This window comes from Microcaecilia unicolor, chromosome 2 (assembly GCF_901765095.1).
Source record: "Microcaecilia unicolor chromosome 2, aMicUni1.1, whole genome shotgun sequence".
Lineage (NCBI taxonomy): Eukaryota > Metazoa > Chordata > Amphibia > Gymnophiona > Siphonopidae > Microcaecilia > Microcaecilia unicolor.
Window position 1 is genome coordinate 122,216,399 of NC_044032.1, and position 18,402 is coordinate 122,234,800.

General features: G+C 47.0%; 1 protein-coding gene across 1 annotated transcript in view; it reads left to right on the top strand.

The window, feature by feature from the left end:
* CERT1 (ceramide transporter 1) overlaps positions 1–18,402 on the top strand; it is a 540,904-nt gene that overhangs the window by 67,520 nt on the left and 454,982 nt on the right. Inside the window, 1 exon segment of the mRNA XM_030193269.1 lies at positions 6,546–6,662. Coding sequence (XP_030049129.1) covers positions 6,546–6,662 — 117 coding nt within the window.

The window sequence follows — 18,402 nt, forward strand, 5'->3', positions numbered from 1 at the left end:
AGGGTGGAGCTCAGAATTTGGAAGAACTCATTAAGTGGAGAACGGAATTACAAACTATACAGCTGAAAAAGATGGAATTCCATAGAAGGCTAATGCAACAGAACTTTTTTGAATTTAGTAATAGGGCGGGAAACATGCTAGCAAGGCGGCTTAGGGAATGAAGGATAAAAAATACAATTGTTAAAATCAAAGGGGTAAATGATAGGCTCCACTTTCAGGACGATGAAATTAGAGAACAATTTGTGAATTTCTATACTAAATTGTATGCAAAGGGAGATGGGCCTCAGAAACACGACATCCTAGAGTTTCTACAGGAATTAGATTTACCAAAGATAACAGCTGATCAGAGGGCGGAACTGGAAGCTCCAATGGATCTTAAAGAGGTGCTTTCAGTTATTAGAGGTTTGAAGAGTGGGAAGTCACCAGGATTAGACGGTTACACTGCTAAATTTTATAAGATTTTTCAGCAAGAATTAGGTCCACTCTTGGTAAGGGTTGGGAATGTATGTTTTGTTGAAGGCAATCCGCCATTGAGTATGAGGGAGGCAGGGATCTCGGTACTACTAAAACAGGGACGAGATCCCACGGTATGTGGGTCATATAGACCGATATCCCTACTTAACGTCGATGTTAAGATCCTGGCCAAGGTAATAGCGGAGAGATTGAAGGGACTGCTTCCTTCACTTATACACATAGATCAGTCAGGATTCATAATGCACCGACAAGTGAGCGATAACATCAGACGAACTCTAAATATAATTTGGGGAGCACAGAAAAGGGGGGATTCGCTGGCCTTGCTCACAGTCGACGCTGAGAAAGCTTTCGACAGAGTCGAATGGGAGTATTTATGGGAGGTAATGTTGGAAATGGGGCTAGGAAGCCTGTTTGTGGGGTGGGTGAAAGGGCTGTATACAACACCGGGGGCCAGGATCAAAGTTAATGGGGGTTGGTCAAACTCATTTGCCATTCAAAGAGGAACGCGGCAGGGCTGCCCCCTCTCTCCGTTGTTATTTGCTATCTCTATAGAGCCACTAGCACAAAGAATTAGAATGCTAAGGGATGCTAAAGGGGTTCGAATGGGGGGAAGAGACCACAAAATGGCATTATTTGCCGACGACATATTGTTTTATGTGGGCTCCCCGCTCCTGACGTTACCTATAATAATGAGGGAATTGAAATTTTTTGGAACCTTATCGGGCTTTAAGGTTAATTTGGATAAGTCCGAACTAATGGGCATCACGATATCAGATTCAGAGATGGCACAGTTGGGGAGAAACTTTGATTTCAGGGTGACAACTACTAGCTTCAAATATTTGGGTATTAACATCTCGAGAGACCTTAATAGTTTATACATGTTGAATTATCTACCTCTTTTTAGAGAAATCAGAAAGGACTTATGTAGATGGAAGCTGGGATGGCTGTCCTGGTGGGGTAGGATAGCAGCCATAAAAATGAACATCCTTCCCCGGTTGCTATTCCTGTTTCAGACATTACCTATCTTAGTCCCCAAAGGGGAGATTTACAAATTACAAATGGAGTTGGGGGGCTTTGTATGGGGTGGGAAACAGGCCCGTTTATCTAGGAAGATTATGTGGCGGACTGTGGAACAGGGAGGAAGGGGCATGCCGAATATCCTTTGGTATTATTGGGCGGCCCAATTGCAGCAGATAGGACTATGGAGTAAAGTAGACCTCTCACCAATAACTAATCTGGAGCAGATCTTTGTACAGGGGGGAAATTTGGATGCGTTGCTGTGGGGTTCAATCCCGGATGTGGAGTATAGGAGGATGGCCTTGAATCCCTTTGTATCCCATTTGCTGAGATTATGGGGAACTCTTAAGAAAAGATTGAGGAAAACCCGGAATAGATCCACATATGCTTGGATAACACAAGAGCCAGGGTTTATAGGGGGGAAAGAAAATCGGGTTCTCCTCACATGGTTTCAAAAGGGACTGATTCGGTTTCGGGAACTACTGGAGAATGGGATGATCAAAAGCTTTGAGGTACTTAGGCAGGAATATGATCTTCCTGGGTCAGACATATTTGCATACATGCAGGTGAAGGACTATATGTGGAGGGAGATAGGGATGAAGGAGGACCCAACCATAACGGAAAAATTTGAAAATCTGTGGGGTACCGTAGATCTACAGGGGAGAGGGATATCTAAACTTTATGATTATATTAGGGGAGTGGAATTTGTAAAATTGCCATACATGAAGGCGTGGGAGAGGGATCTGGAAACAGAATTGACTGAAATAGAATGGAGGCGAATTTGTTTAGAGGCCAAGAAAGCATCTATTTGTGTCCTTATAAAAGAGAATGCGTACAAGATACTAAGCAGATGGTATTACACACCTGATAAAATAAAGGCAATGTTTCCAGATGCCCTTGACACATGCTGGAGATGTAAGAATGGGAGGGGGACATATTTTCATATATGGTGGGAGTGTCCGGTACTACAGGTATTCTGGGGGGAAGTAACAGGGTCCCATGTGATCCTAAGTGGTGCTTGCTGGGCTGGGGCAATAGGAGGGGGAAGAGATGGCAATGCAGAATAAAAAGAATGGGTCTGGCGGCGGCGAAAACCACGGTGGCCTTAAATTGGAAACAAACAAAGGGCCCTACGGGAAAGGATTGGGTAGAGAGGCTTAGGATAATAGTGGCCATGGAAAAGATGACGGATAGACGTAGAGGGAGATATTGTCACACTGCAGAAGAATGGATGCATCTGGAGACACTTTTTACTGGAAACATAGTGAACAGGGCTGGTTAAGTTACAGTGCTGAAGGGTGGGAAGGGTAGGGGGGGGTAGGGGGGGAGGGTAGGTGGGGGAGGGGGGGGGGGGGGGAAAAAAGCTTTGTGGCAATGGTTTGAATTTTGACTTGTTGGAAAGTTGTGGGAGTCATGGGCTCCAGATTATTGTTATATTGCTTGATGTTCAATAAAAATTTATAAATCAAAAAAAAAAAAAAAAAAATTAACAACCGGCTCTTGCGAGCCGGTGCGAGCCGGCTCCAGCACACCACTGCTGGGGAGGCTCCTGTGCATGGCCAGTTGAGCTTGGGTGTTGTGGCTGGTGGTGCCCACTTTAAAGGCACATAGGTTCGCCCTTTCCCTGCCTTACCCATTGTGGATGCAGGCATATAGGTTCACCCTTTCCCTGCCTTTTCCCACTTCCCCCTTGTGAATGCAGGCATATAGGTTCGCCCTGTCCCTGCCTTTCCCACCCTCTTCTGCCTCTGGAGTGCCTCTGTAGCTGTTTGCCTCTAACTTTCCTCACAGCGTTTAAAAAAAAAAAAAAAAAAAAAGTTGCGCTTTCGTTTCTGAGGCTTTTCCTGATTGGGCAGCGTGACCGGAGATCGTAGACTCGGTCCTTTGAGGTAAGAGTGGTACTCAGCTCCTCCGGGGAGGGCCCGGAGATGGCGTTCCGTTCGGGGTGAATTTGGGCGTGAAAACACCATTTTGAATTTTATACCACTGTATTTTGGCGATGGCTGCTGAAGGAGTTAAACGCTGTTCCTGTTGTGGCAAGCACAGATCTGCAGCGGGCCTCTGTAAAACGTGCTGTTTAGACGGTAGAGCCAGCACGAGCATGGCGAGTGAGGATTCTTCCCGCTCGATGGAACTGGCAGCGGGCACCATCTTGGAAGCGCTGCATGGCTCGACCCCCGCAGTTGCAGAGGAGTCTGAGAGCAGAGGGGTGCCTAATTCGGAGGGAGGTCAGGGCGAGTTTTTCTCCCCCTGAATTTGTGCTTGTTTTACACAAAGCCTTCATGCTGAAAAGAGCTCTGCCGCAGGTGTCTGACACTGCGTTGCTACCTGGTTCCCCTCTGATTGATGATGGCCTGGGGCTGATGACAGTGGCTTCCCCTGAGCGTTGGATGCACGCTAAAATTAGACGGGTAAATTCCCCGTCGTAGAGTGGTGCACCTCCCTCCCCCCCCCCCCCCCCCCCTCCCGTGGTCGGGCTGTGGAGACTCTGAGGGATCTGGCAGGCCTTCGTGGTCTGAGGAGCCCAGAGGAAGGCGCCGGTTTGCTACTGGATCTGGATGATCCCACTGCGGTTCGGATTTTCCACCGCGATGAGCTGCCAGAACTTATCTCTGATGCCTTACAGGCCCTCTCTATCGATGATCCTGTTCAAGGCGAGGCCTCCTCTAGTAATCCAAGGATGGCGAGTACTAAGAAGCCTGCTCGAGCCTTTCCTTTGCATGACTCCATCCAAGAGCTTATTTCTGCTCAGTAGGCTGACCCCGAGGGGCCCTTGAAAGTGCCAGGGCGATGGGGCATCTTTACCCTCTGAGTGAGGAGCACTTGGCCCGTTTTGGGATGCCTAAAGTGGATGCCTTAGTCACAGCGGTGACAAGAAAGACCATCCTCCCAGTAGAGGGAGGGGTCGCCCTGAAGGACATTCAGGACCAGCGACTGGAATCAGCACTAAAACGGAGATTTCGAGCCTAGCCTTAAGGGCGTCTGTTTGCAGTTCTTATGCTGCTAGAGCCTGCCTCTCTTGGTTACAACAGGCAGTGGAAGAGCCTGTGGATGGTGCAGAGTCCCTCGCTGAGGTTGCACCGCAGATGGAGTCGGCCTTGTCATTCCTAGCTGACGCCCTCTATGATCTGGTCAGAGCCTCGGCTAAACAGATGTCTGTGGCGGTGTCCGCCCGCTGCCTTTTATGACTATGGCATTGGGCGGCTGACATGGCCTCTAAGCAAAGGCTGGTGAAGTTGCCCTTTTGGGGCCTTCTCTTATTTGGAGAGGACTTGGAGAAGATTGTTTAAAGACCTAGGTGATGCTAAACGCCAGCGGTTACCCGAGGATAGGCCGTGGCCTTCTTCCAAGGGTCAGGTGGTTCCCTCCTCTTCCAGACCTCGCTTCCGTGAAGCTCGAAGGTATCACCTGGGGCGCTCTGCTGGGTTTACTCAACGTGCCCGTTTTCAGCAGAGGAACTCCTTTCGCTCGGTCAAGCGATCCGCAGCGGCCGGTGCTAGGCCTGGAGTTCAAGGGCGACCCTCTCAATGAAGGTGCGCCAGTCCACTCCCCTTTACAGCTGTAGGAGGACGCCTTTCCCTCTTTCTAGAGGAGTGGACCAAGATTACCTCATATCAGTGGGTCCTGGACCTGATCAGAGAAGGTTACCGTTTGGAATTCAATGCCCCGGTGAGAGATGTGTTTTTGGAGTCCCGGTGCAGTACTGCTGTCAAACAGGCGGCGGTAGAGGAGACCCTACAAGTCTTGTTGCACCTTGGGGCGGCGACCCTGTGCCTCCCGCCGAACATGGTTGCGGTCATTACTCCATTTACTTTGTGGTACCGCGAAAAGGCGGGTCTTTTTGGTCCATTCTTGACTTAAAGAAAGTCAACAAGTCTCTGAGACTGCGGCATTTTCACATGGAAACCCTGCGCTCCGTCATTGCGGCGGTATAGCCAGGAGAGTTTCTCACATCTCTGGACCTAAAAGAAGCTTTCTTGCACCTACCTATTTGGCCCCCGCACCAACGGTTCCTCCGATTTGCGGTGTTGGGAAGACATTTCCAGTTTCGGGCCTTGCCTTTTGGCCTCGCCACAGCTCCCTGAACCTTTTCAAAGGTAATGGTGGTAGTAGCTGCCTTTCTCAGGTGAGAGGGTAACCGGGTTCACCTGTACCGAGACGACTGGCTCATCAGAGCGGACTCTGCAAAAGAGAGTCATCGTGTCACAGCCAGAGTGGTCTCAGTACTGCAATCTCTGGGCTGGGTTGTCAGTATACACAAAAGTCACCTGACCCCCTCTCAATCTCTAGAATATTTGGGGGTTCAGTTCGACACGACCTCGGGGTTTGTTTATCTACCCGACCAAAGGCGGCCCTGGTTCAGTCAGAGTGTTTTGGCTTTTTCTTTTCATGTGCATTGTTGGTGTCATGCTGCCTTCATTCTCCTGAGCTTCTGAACCCCAACTGCTCTTCTAGTTTTCCCCTACCCTCCATCCTGGCTCTTTGAAACCTCCAAATCAAGCTTCTTGGGTTTTTATGGTTACTTTTTTTGAATATTTCTGTCACTTTCACATTGAAAATGATACTGTATGAGAATGCAATTGTCTAGGAGCTACATGTGATCCTGTGGTCTTGGATGGCTGTAATAAAACTGGATGTTGAATCAGTGGGGGAAGAGATAATTAGTAATGTTTTTCTAACCACTTGTTTTGTAGTGTTCTTTATTACTATTTTATTGTTTTGTGTTCAGTTGCATATCATATAAGAGGTATGGGTACATTTTCTTCAATAAAAAAATTTGATTACTAAAATATCTGCCAGTTAGTGAATATGTCTAAGAATTGCCATATCTAATTCTTCAGAAGTAAACTCTGAAATGTGCAGGCACTTATTCATACAGTTCAACCTTTCTAGAAGGTATTAATGTCAGGTCTTTAAAGTTTAACTACCATTCATAAATCTATGGTACCTCTACTGTGCCTCTCAAGAGTCAAGGTATTGTACATTGTTTTTCTGTAGCAATTTGTAACCTAATTTGTTCTATACTTAACACTTTGTTTTCATCATCTTATCAGCCTCATGAGTTTGATGAATGCCGCTTTGATATCAGCGTCAATGACAGTGTTTGGTACCTACGAGCTCAAGACCTGGATCATAGACAGCATTGGATAGATGGCATTGAACAGCACAAGGTATGAATTTTGCTGGAGAGTTTATTTTAAGTTATTTTTAAAATATTTTCAAATTCTAGTATGTGAATTTCAGTGCTTGTGAACGTGATGGACTAAGTTGGATTGACCACTGCCAAACATGGTTTAGTTGGCCACAATGCAAACTTTCCATACAATTTTGGTAACACAAAATTGCTCTTTTAGGAGTTTATCAACATTTGTTTATTTCTTATCTGAAGCAGGGTTACCTTCGAAAGCTAATCAAAAAATGTCTTAAGTTAGTCCAATAAAAAATATATCGTCTTGTTTTCTTTTCTGTGTTTTGTTTTATTTCTATTTATTACCTTTAAAAGTGGACTAACACACGTCTACTATAAAAACTAAAATATAATTTTTGTTTACTTTGTTGCAGAGTACAGACCTTTTTTAAATTACTACGAATATAATGTAGTATTTTTTTTTCTGTGGGGTACAGTGGCGTAGCTAGGTGGGGCCACGGGAGCCTGGACCCCCCCCCCCCCCCCCGATTTCATCCAAGCCCCTGGTTTTGCTGGTGGGGGTCCCCAACTCCCGCCAGCTGAAGACTTTTTCAGCGGCGGTCTCCTCCTTCCCCCACCGCCTCTTGCCCGTCCCCCCACAGTACCAAATACAAAATACTTAAAGGAGTGTACAGGACGTCAGGAGGAAGACAGCACAGGGCAGCGAATGTGGTGCACCGGAGACCGGTGCTGAAGAAGGCTTCGGTTGATGGTGGTTGGGGACTCCCACCAGCAAAGGTATTAGGTGCTGTGGGGTATGGCGGGGGGAGCAGCGCCGAAAAGGCTTCGACTGGCAGGGGTTGGGGACCCCTGCCAGCAAAGGTGTTTGGTGTTGTGGGGTGTGGCAAGGTGGGGGGGGGGGGGAGGAGGTGAGGAGACCGGTGCTGAAGAAGGCTTTGGCTGGCGGGGGTTGGGGACCCCTGCCAGCAAAGGTATTTACTGCTGTGGGGTGCAGAAGGGCAGTGGGGGGGGGGGGGTCGGCGAGGCCAGGCGGTAGATTAAAATGTGCCCCCCCTCAGGCTCTGGCCCCCTCCCACCGCAAGGTCTTGCTGCGCCCATGGTGGGGGAGCTTGAACTAAATTAGCAAGATAAGGTGCAGATACAGTGCGAGTCAGTTTTAATATACAGGTTCTCAAAATTTGCTGTTAATCCTTTCCTAACATTTATTACAAATAAGTGAGATGTGATGTCTGTGCCAGGCAAAACGAGACACTATTTAAAAAACAAAATTACCGAACATGTAGACAAACATGGTTTAATGGGAGAGTATCAACGTGGATTTAGCCAAGGGGAAGTCTTGCCTCACCAATGCTACAATTTTTGTTCAAATCTTTTTATTAACTTTTCAAATCACAAACATATAAAAACCAAAAACAATAAACATGAAAACCCCTGGCATCAGGATTAGTTGCAAAAAGAAAAAAAATATCAGTGTTGTAGGTATTCAAGCTTGGCCCAATAATTCCTGGAAGTTTGAAAACCCCTGTTTGTCCATCAAAACCTCCTTGTATTTAAGATATAGACACACCACATTCCACCAGTGTTGTATCATCAAACACGATGTGGCCTTCCATGAGTCACTGTAAGTTTCACTGCAGTCAAAATGAGAAATCAAATCTCCTATGAACTTTAGCAAGAGATAATGATAAACCAAGCAATTTCCAGATCATATTTCTGTATGTAATAGGTTCCTACATAGAAAAAACTGTGGCAATCTGATTCCAAATGTCTGCCCAGTATTCAGATAGTGATGGACATTCAAACACCTGCGACAGTGTGCTTATATGCTACTTACAATCCAATGCCAGTTGCCCTCTCATGGTCTACATTTTGCTACCTTATCAGGAGTCCAGTTGCTCTTGTGGAGAAGGAAGTAAAACATCTGCCAGAGGGATACAGATCTAGAGATTTTAAATACAGCTCTCTATATCTTTTTCTAATGTGCTTTCTCTCCGGTATAGCCCAGTTTTTCCCAGAGCTTTTCCAACCCTGTCAAGGAGCACTTGTTGCATTGCAAATATTTGTAAATTTGGAACTGGTGTGGGGTAATTGAGATACCATTATTAGGGCAGACTGAACAGACCATTCCATAGTTAGGTCAGAAATAACTAATCCACTACTAGCAATCAAATACTTCAACTGAAGCCATCAATAATTTTACGTAACTGGAAAGTTATACTTAGCCTGCAAATTTGGAAAGGAGAGAACCTTACCCTCCTGTATAATGTAAATACCAGATCCCACATTGTTGCCAAACTTTCCAATCAATAACCATTTTATTGATATTAATGAATAGATTATACCATAATAACATGTATAAGGATACTCTATCCTCAGGATCAAAAGAATCATGAAATGCTCAAAATTCTTTGAATAGAACAGTGTCTGCAACCTTGGGAGCTCAGATCCTAAGGCATGGCATATCGGAGAAGGATTACGTATTTTAGAGTTTGAAAATAAACGTTCCTTGTCATCAGCAGCAGATTAATCCATTAACTGATGGATTGTATTTGCCTACCAGCAGATGGAGATAGAGAACACTGAAAGACCATAGTGCCTCTAGGATGGCTAGCCCCAACTGCCTTCAGTATTTCTCTATCTCCCAGCAGGTGTGGACGTAGCTTGATCAGCTCCTGGATTTCAGACTGCCTGGGGTGGCTCCTGTGCTTTGCCAGTTGAGCAGGGGTGTTGTGGCTGGTGGTGGCCACTTTAAAGGCATATAGGTTCGCCCTTTCCCCGCCTTACCCATTCCCCCCGCCTCCCGGAGTCCCTCTGTTGCTGCCTGCCTCCAACTTTCCTCACAGCGTTAAAAAAAAAAAAAAAGAGCGCGCTTTTACTGCGTGGCTGTTCTGAGGCTTTTTCCAGTGATTCTGGTTCTGTGCAGCTTGACCGGAGCTCGTTGACTCGGGCTTCTGAGGTGAGAGTGGTGCCCAGCTCCTCCGGGGAGGTCCCGCGGATGCCGTTCCAATCGGGGTAAGTTTTGGCGCAAAGCCGCCATTTTATTGCTATATTCCCGTCCTGTGAAAAAACGGACGATGGTTGCTGAAGGAGTTAAGCGCTGCTCCCGTTGTGATAAACGCAGATCAGCAGCGGGGCTGTGTGAAGCGTGCTCCTTAAACGCTTACGCTAGTTTGAGCATGCTGAGCAATGTTTCTTCCCACTCGATGGAGCTGGCAGCGGGCGCCATTTTGGAAGCGCCGCATGCCTCGACCCTCGCGGTTACGGAGGAGTCTGAGTGCAGGGGGACGCCTCGTTTACAAGCTGCCAGAGGAGCTCCTACATCCGTTTCTCCTAATTCGGAGGCGGAGGGTCAGGGTGAGTTTTTTTTTTTTTCTCTCCTGAGTTTGTGCTTTTAATGCATAAGGCTTTTATGCTGAAAAGAGCTCTGCCGCAGGTGTCTGACACTGTGTTGCCTCCTGGCTTCCCTCCGGGTGTTGATGCCCTGGGGATGACTTCAGAGGTTATTTCTCAGCAGGCATCAAATCGACCCGGCGGAATGGGAACTGGCAGAAGAAGTTTTTCTTTAGATTTGTCCTGGTATGGATCTAATGGCGTCAAGTGCAAATGGCAAAGTACCTCGCTTTTTCAGCAGAAGGAAAGATCCTCACTCGGCGGGGTTGGATGCTTTGGCTCAGCCCAGGTGCTTGGGCCTCCTGTATGTTTTCCCTCCTTGGCCCTTGATAGGACGAGTCCTACTGCGGATTCGACAGCACCGAGGTCTGGTGATTCTCATCGCTCCAGATTAGCCAAGGTGTCCGTGGTATGAGGATCTCCGCTGGATGTTGGTTGGCGCTCCGGTTCATTTGCCCCTGGTGCCGAACCTGTTGGTTCAGGGTCCTGTGTCTATGGAGGATCCCTGCCGATTTGGTCTTACGGCCTGGCTATTGAGAGAGCGCAATTGAGAGACAAGGGCTACTCTAACAAGGTCATCTCCACTCTCTTGCAGGCCCACAAGCGGTCCACCTCTGCAGCTTATGCTCGGATCTGGCGCAATTTTGAGGCGTGGTGTGTTTCAAAGGCGATCACAGCCACGCAAGCTACTGTCTCAACGGTGCTGGACTTTTTACAGGAGGGCTTACAAAAAGGCCTGGCTTACAATTCCCTGCGGGTGCAAGTGGCAGCATTATCATGCTATCGAGGGAAAGTAGCTGGCTTGTCCCTTGCTGCTCATCCGGACATTGCCAGATTTCTCAGAGGGGTGCTTAGGCTGCGTCGTCCTGTCCGGTTTCCCTGTCTGGCCTGGAACCTGGGGCTAGTGTTGAAGGATCTTCAGTGTTCGCCCTTCGAGCCGCTTAAGCGAGCTTCGGAGAAGGATGTGACTCTCAAGACAGTCTTTTTGGTGGCCATGACATCGGCTACACCCGTGTCTGAGCTGCAGGAGCTGTCCTGTCGGGATCCTTTTCTGCAATTCTCGGAGTCCGGAGTAAAGGTACGTACAATGCCTTTCTTCCTGCCTAAGGTGGTTTCAGCGTTTCACCTGAACCAGCCCAGTTTTCTTCCTTCCTTTTTTAGGGAAGATTTCCCGGACTCCTTTGGGCAGTTACATCTTCTGGATGTCTGCAGAGTGCTGTTGCAGTATCTACAGATGTCAAATGACTTCAGGACTTCTGATCACCTTTTTGTCTTGTTGTCAGGTCCTCGGCAAGGAGGCCCGGCGTCTAAGGCCACTATAGCCCGTTGGCTCAAGGAAGTAATTTTTGCTGTGTATCTGCTTTCAGATCGGTCTCCGCCTGAAGCGTTTAAGACGCATTCCACGAGAGCCATCTCCTTGTGGGCTGAAACGAGTGCACTCTCTCTTCAAGAGATCTGTAGTGCGGCTACTTGGGCTTCTCAGCTCTCTTTTGCCCGGCATTACAGGCTGGATGTTGCAGCGAAGCAGGACACTGTTTCTGGAGCTCAAGTTTTGGCTCGTGGTGTGGCCTGCCCCCACCCTAAGTAGGGATTGCTTTTGTACATCCCATCAGTTAATGGATTCATCTGCTGCTGATGACAAGGAAGGGAAAATTAGGTTCTTACCTTGGTAATTTTCTTTCCTTTGGTCACAGCAGATGAATCCATGATCCCTCCCTGTCTGACTTTGTTTTTTGTTCAGATCTTTCATGCAGATATGAATCTCATTGGGAGAAGTTGGAAAACAGTTATCTATGTTCTACTACAGGAGGTTGGGATCGTCCCTCCTTTGATGCTCCTGTTATGGGGCGATTGTTCGCTGTGAGGAAAGTTTGTTATTATACCTTTATGGTTCACTCTGCTTTGGAAATCTCAAATACTGAAGGCAGTTGGGGCTAGCCGTCCTAGAGGCACTTTGGTCTTTCAGTGTTCTCTATCTCCACCTGCTGGTAGGAGGATACAACCCATCAGTTAATGGATTCATCTGCTGTGACTAAAAGAAAGAAAATTACCAAGGTAAGAACCTAATTTTCCCTTTTGCAGGTGGTTCCCTTATCCAAGCAAAAGATCAAACACCAAGATCCTTGTACTTAAATTACCAAGTGGGGACCTCAAAGCTCCATGTAGGGAATGGAAATGGGACTTGATATACCACCTTTCTGTGGTATTTTGCAACTGCATTCAAAGTAGTTTACATATATAAAGGTACTTATTTTGTACCGGGGGCAATGGAGGGTTAAGTGACTTGCCCACAGTCACAAGAAGCTGCAGTGGGAATCGAACCCAGTTCCCGAGGATCAAAGTCTGCTGCACTAACCACTAGGATGCTCCTCCTACATAAAGTATACTAAACTCCACTATATAAATCAGTGGCGTAGCTAGGGTAGTTGACACCCGGGGCCGGTCATTTTTTAACCCCCCCCCCCCCCCCCCGAATCCAGTACTAGGCATACCGAGAATACAAAACACTCAGGACCTATAGAGCAATTCTACCATACCATAAGCAGTAATTTGTACAAGTCACACAAGGAAAAGGAAAGCATCTTAAACACTACAGTGAGCACTAGCACATCAATTCACCTATTGTAAAACGAAAACAGACAGATTGTCGATCCTGCACAGTCAATGCCAACCGAAAGCCATGTCTTTTTCACAAACACAGATACATCCTAATCCACTATAGAATAAGTAATCATAAATTTTCTATTTAGACAAAATTAAACTGAACCCCTGATGCTAGACTCTGCATACAATGCAACACCACAGAAACAGAAATTGTCCCCTAGTACTGTGCAAAATATAAAGACAGCAGATGTAAATTTGAAAAAACTAATACCAATCACCACTTTACAAATTAACAAATAGAAATAAAACAAATACAGAAAATAAAATACCATTTTATTGGACTAATACATTTAGCTTCCAGAGGCCAAAATCTCCTTCCTCAGGTCAATACAGTATAGTACTGTTACAGTATCCTATCCTGACCTGAGGAAGGGGGTTTTGTTCTCTGAAAGTTGTCAAAATGTATTAAAATTAGTCCAATAAAAAGATTACCTTATTTACATGTTCTATTTATAAACATGTATTAACACAGCTACAATACTATATCCTAAAGCAAAAAAATAAAAATATATATTTTATTTACAGTTTGTTGTCTCTGGTTTCTGCTTTCCTCATCTTCTTTTCACTGTCTTCCTTCCATCCAGCATCTTTCTTCGCTCTCTCTCTGCCATCCAGTGTCTGCCCTCTCTAATGTCCCTGCCATCCAGTGTCTGCCCTCTCTCTCTGTCCCTGCCATCCAGTGTCTGCCCTCTCTCTCTGTCTCTTCCATCCACTGCCCCCCCCTCTCTCTCTCTCTCTGTCCCTTCCATCCACTGTCTGCCCCCCCTCTCTCTCACTCTCTCTGTCCCTTCCATCCACTGTCTGCCCCCCCTCTCTCTCTCTCTCTCTGTCCCTTCCATCCACTGTCTTCCCCCCCCTCTCTCTCTCTCTCTGTCCCTTCCATCCACTGTCTTCCCCCCCCCTCTCTCTCTCTCTGTCCCTTCCATCCACTGTCTTCCCCCCCCCCTCTCTCTCTCTCTCTGTCCCTTCCATCCACTGTCTGCCCCCTCTCTCTCTCTGTCCCTTCCATCCACTGTCTGCCCTCTCTCTCCCATCCATCCAGGGTCTGTCCCCTTTCTCTCTCTCTGCCCCCTCTTTCCAGCCCCCAGTTCCAGCCCCCTTCATCCACCACATGCCTTGCATCCCCCCTTTTCAGCCCCCTTGTCAGACCCCAGTTCCAGCTTCAGACCCCTTCTCCCCTCTGAGCACCCATCTAAGCTTCCCCTTCTCCCCCCCCCCCCCCCCCGAGCCGGTCCCGTCCCCCTCCCCCCTCAGTTTAGAGCCGACAGAGCCCTCTTCTCCTGCCACCACCCTGCTTTTTTTTTTAATCCATACAGTGACGCAGGCAGCGCCTCCCTTCTTCCCTGCTTGTGCTGTGTGAAGAAGAAAATCGCGTCACTGGTGTCGGGCCTTCCCTCGCTGTGTCCCACCCTCTTCTGAGGTAACTTCCTATTTCCTCGAGGGCGGGACAAAGCGTGGGAAGGCCCGACGCTAGCGACGTGATTTTCTTCTTCACAGCACATGCAGGGCAGACGCGAGGCGCTGCCTGCGTCGCTGCATGGATTTAAAAAAAGGGCAGGGTGGTGGCAGGAGACGACGGAGCACCCCCCACCCGCTGACACCCGGGGCGGACTGCCCCCACCGCCCCGCCCTCGCTACGCCACGGATATAAATTTGGAGTAGGGTAATATCATCGGTCCCAGTGAGGAGAAAAAAAGAATCATGTGTAAAAAAACTCATAAAAACATGAGAAAAACGAATGGTTTTTAAAAAAACTCAATTTCTCCAACACTAATATTAAAGCTTAGATAAGTGAGGCACTTAACACCAAAACGAACACACGAATCAACCTACACAATCTATAGCCTTTCTCACCCTTCTATATTCAACATACAGAGAAAGCCCTCCGTACAGTCACGGACTCTCTAACTCACAGCCGAGCACTTCATCTATTGATGAATAAATTAATCAAGATGAATTCACTAGAAATAGTCCAGCAATACTTTGCTTCAATGTAGAAAATTGTAGTAAATCTATGAGTCCAGCAATACTTAGCTTCCAAGCTTCCAGGCTGTGGTAACCTTCGGGAAATCGGAAACTTGGGCTGCCCGTAGTTTTATCTGGAGAGAAGTTCCGATAATCCAAAACGAGTAAATAGCACTCCTCTCGTGCCACCCTTCTACAAGTGTGCCTTGTTTCGCCAACTTACTGGCTGCCTCAGGAAGGGCACCACTTTAGAGCCAAAACGAATATACAGCTCAACCAGTTGTAATCGTGATAACCAGTTTCACAAAGATATCGGAGAAGGAGCCATATCTGCTCTTCCAGGGCCAGCCATTTCAGTTTCTGATCCTCATTTTGTTCCCTAAGCCATTGACCTCCTTTTCATAAAAGAAATTCCATATGGTAAGACTACTACTACTATTTAGCATTTCTATAGCGCTACAAGGCGTATGCAGTGCTGCACAAACATAGAAGAAAGACAGTTCCTGCTCAAAGAGCTTACAATCTAATAGACAAAAAATAAAAGTAAGCAAATCAATTAATGTGTACAGGAAGGAGGAGAGGAGGGTAGGTGGAGGCGAGTGGTTACAAGTGGTTACGAGTCAAAAGCAATGTTAAAGAGGTGGGCTTTCAGTCTAGATTTAAAGGTGGCCAAGGATGGGGCAAGATGTAGGGGCTCAGGAAGTTTATTCCAGGCATAGGGTGCAGCGAGACAGAAGGCGCGAAGTCTGGAGTTGGCAGTAGTGGAGAAGGGAACAGATAAGAAGGATTTATCCATGGAGTAGAGTGCACGGGAAGGGGTGTAGGGAAGGACGAGTGTGGAGAGATACTGGGGAGCAGCAGAGTGAGTACATTTATAGGTTAGTAGAAGAAGTTTGAACAGGATGCGAAAACGGATAGGGAGCCAGTGAAGCGACTTGAGGAGAGGGGTAGTATGAGTAAAGCGACCCTGGCGGAAGACGAGATGGGCAGCAGAGTTTTGAACAGATTGGAGAGGGGAGAGGTGACTAAGTGGGAGACCAGCAAGAAGCAGATTGCAGTAGTCTAAACGAGAGGTGACAAGGTTGTGGATGAGGGTTTTGGTAGAGTGCTCGGAAAGAAAGGGGCGGATTTTACGGAAGTTGTAAAGAAAAAAAACGACAGGTCTTGGCGATCTGCTGGATATGAGCAGAGAAGGAGAGAGAAGAGTCAAAGATGACCCCAAGGTTTCGAGCTGAGGAGTCAGGTAGAATGAGAGAGCCATCAACAGAAATAGAAAACGGGGGGAGTGGGGAGGTGGGTTTGGGGGGAAAATGAGAAGCTTGGTTTTGGTCATGTTTAATTTCAGGTGGCGTTGAGATATCCAGACAGCAATGTCAGACAAGCACGCTGAAACTTTGGTTTGGATGCAAGGTGAGATCAGGGGTAGAAAGGTAGATTTGGGAGTCATCAGTATAGAGATGGTAGGAAAAGCCATGGGATGAGATTAATGAACCAAGGGAAGAAGTGTAGATAGAAAAGAGGAGGGGACCAAGAACAGAACCCTGAGGTACGCCGACAGGCAGAGGGATAGAAGTAGAAGAGGATCCACCAGAGTGAACACTAAAGGTGCGGAGGGAGAGGTAGGAAGAGAACCAGGAAAGGACAGAGCCCTGGAATCCAAGTGAGGACAGGGTATCGAGAAGTATGCTGTGATCGACAGTGTCAAAAGCAGTGGAAAGATCAAGAAGAATGAGGATGGAATATTGACCTCTGGATTTAGCCAGTAATAGGTCATTGGAGACTTTAGTAAGCGCAGTTTCGGTTGAGTGGAGAGGGAGAAAACCAGATTGTAGTGGGTCAAGAATAGCATGTGAGGAGAGAAAATCAAGGCAGTGGTGGTGAACAGCACGCTCAAGTAATTTGGAGAGAAAAGGGAGGAGGGAGATGGGTCGGTAATTAGAGGGACAAATTGGGTCGAGTGAAGGCTTCTTAAGGAAAGGTGTGACCACAGCATGTTTAACGGCAGTAGGGACAGTTGCAGTGGAAAGTGAGAGGTTGAGAATGTGACAGATAAAATGAATAAGAGCAGGTGAGATGGCATTAAGAAGGTGGGTGGGAATGGGATCAGAGGAACAGGTGGTACATTTTGAGGAAGAAAGGAGAAGTGTAGTTTCCTCTATAGTAACTTCAGGGAAGGAGGAAAAGGAATGAGGGGAAGGAGAGAGAGGGGAACGGACTAGTGGAGGGAGAGGTGGCGAGGTAGAGAATTCAAGGTTTATCTTTTGAACCTTGTCGTGAAAGAATTCAGCAAGGGTCTGAGGAGATAATGAAGGGGGAGTTGGGGGAGGGGGCACCTTGAGGAGAGAGTTCAATGTGGTGAAGAGAAGTCGAGGGTTAGAGCCAAGAGAGTTGGTCAGTTGGATATAATAATCCTGTTTGGCGCATAAAAGAGCAGATTGGAAGGAGGTCAGCCTGAACTTAAAGTGTAAGAAGTCAGCAAGGGCCCGAGATTTCCGCCAGAGGCGTTTGGCGGAGCGGGTACAGGAACGTAGGTAGCGGATATTAGAAGTCAGCCAAGGTTGGGGTTTTGTACGCCTTATAGGGCGGGTCATCAAAGGTGTAAGTGTGTCTAAGGCAGGGGATAGAGTATTGTTGTAAGAAGAAACAGCCTCGTTGACAGACGTGGATGGTGCCACAGTAGAGAGGAGGTTTGAAACATGGGAGGATAGAGATGAAGGGTCAATATCGTGAAGATTCCTAGATAAATTAGATAAGATAAGACCACAAATCTGGAAAGCTCACCCTCCTTTCTGAGCAGGCAGTTTCAAAGTTTGCAATGCGAGTTGGCTTCCTTTTCCAGAGAAATCTGGTAAGTAATCTTTCCTCATCAGAAAACATAGATTTAGGGAAAGGAACAGGGAGCATTTGTAGTGTAGACAAAATTTGTAGTAGTATCGCCATCCTGAGAAGCCTCTAACAGCCCCCACCAAGAAAGGTAAAGGGACAATCAGTGAGATGTATGTTCAATAACTAAATTAGACAGCCTATTCATGTTACCAGATACAGTTTCATCCAATGTTTGTGCAAACTATATCCCCAGATATTTAAACCCCTGCGGTGCAGGGTGAAATTGAGTCAAAGTAGGATCAGTCAGGTATGTAGACTTGTTTAACAGCATCACCTCTGATTTTTGCCAGTTAAGAGCATACCCCACCCACCCTACCCCTCTACCCACCCACCCCTAGAGTGACATGTCTTATATAACCTCCCTATCAACCCACTCATTACTTTACCTCACCCATTTCTATTCTTCTATCACCTTCTCCCACTACTCCAACCAGAGTTACACCTAATCACACTGACCACCCTTCAACATCTTCAGTCCTTCTGTGACTGTTCTCTTGTGCTTGACTGCTTAAATATTTTAAATTTAAATGCTTTACTTTTTGTCTATTAGATTGTAAGCTCTTTGAGCAGGGACTGTCTTTCTTCTGTGTTTGTACAGCGCTGCGTACACTTTGTAGCGCTCTAGAAATGTTAAATAGTAGTAGTACTAGTAGTATGTACCAGACCTGTGTTTGAACTGCAACAGTGTCGGAATAGATGTCACCTGTAGAATAAATGAGTAAATCTGCATAAGCAGCCAGCTTGCACTCAGTCCTCATACAAGTTACCCCCTGAATCTCTGGAGATAAATCAGTAGTCAACAGAATGAGGTCAAGGAGTAGCGGGGAGAAGGGACATCTCCTGCTGCGTTCCCCTGA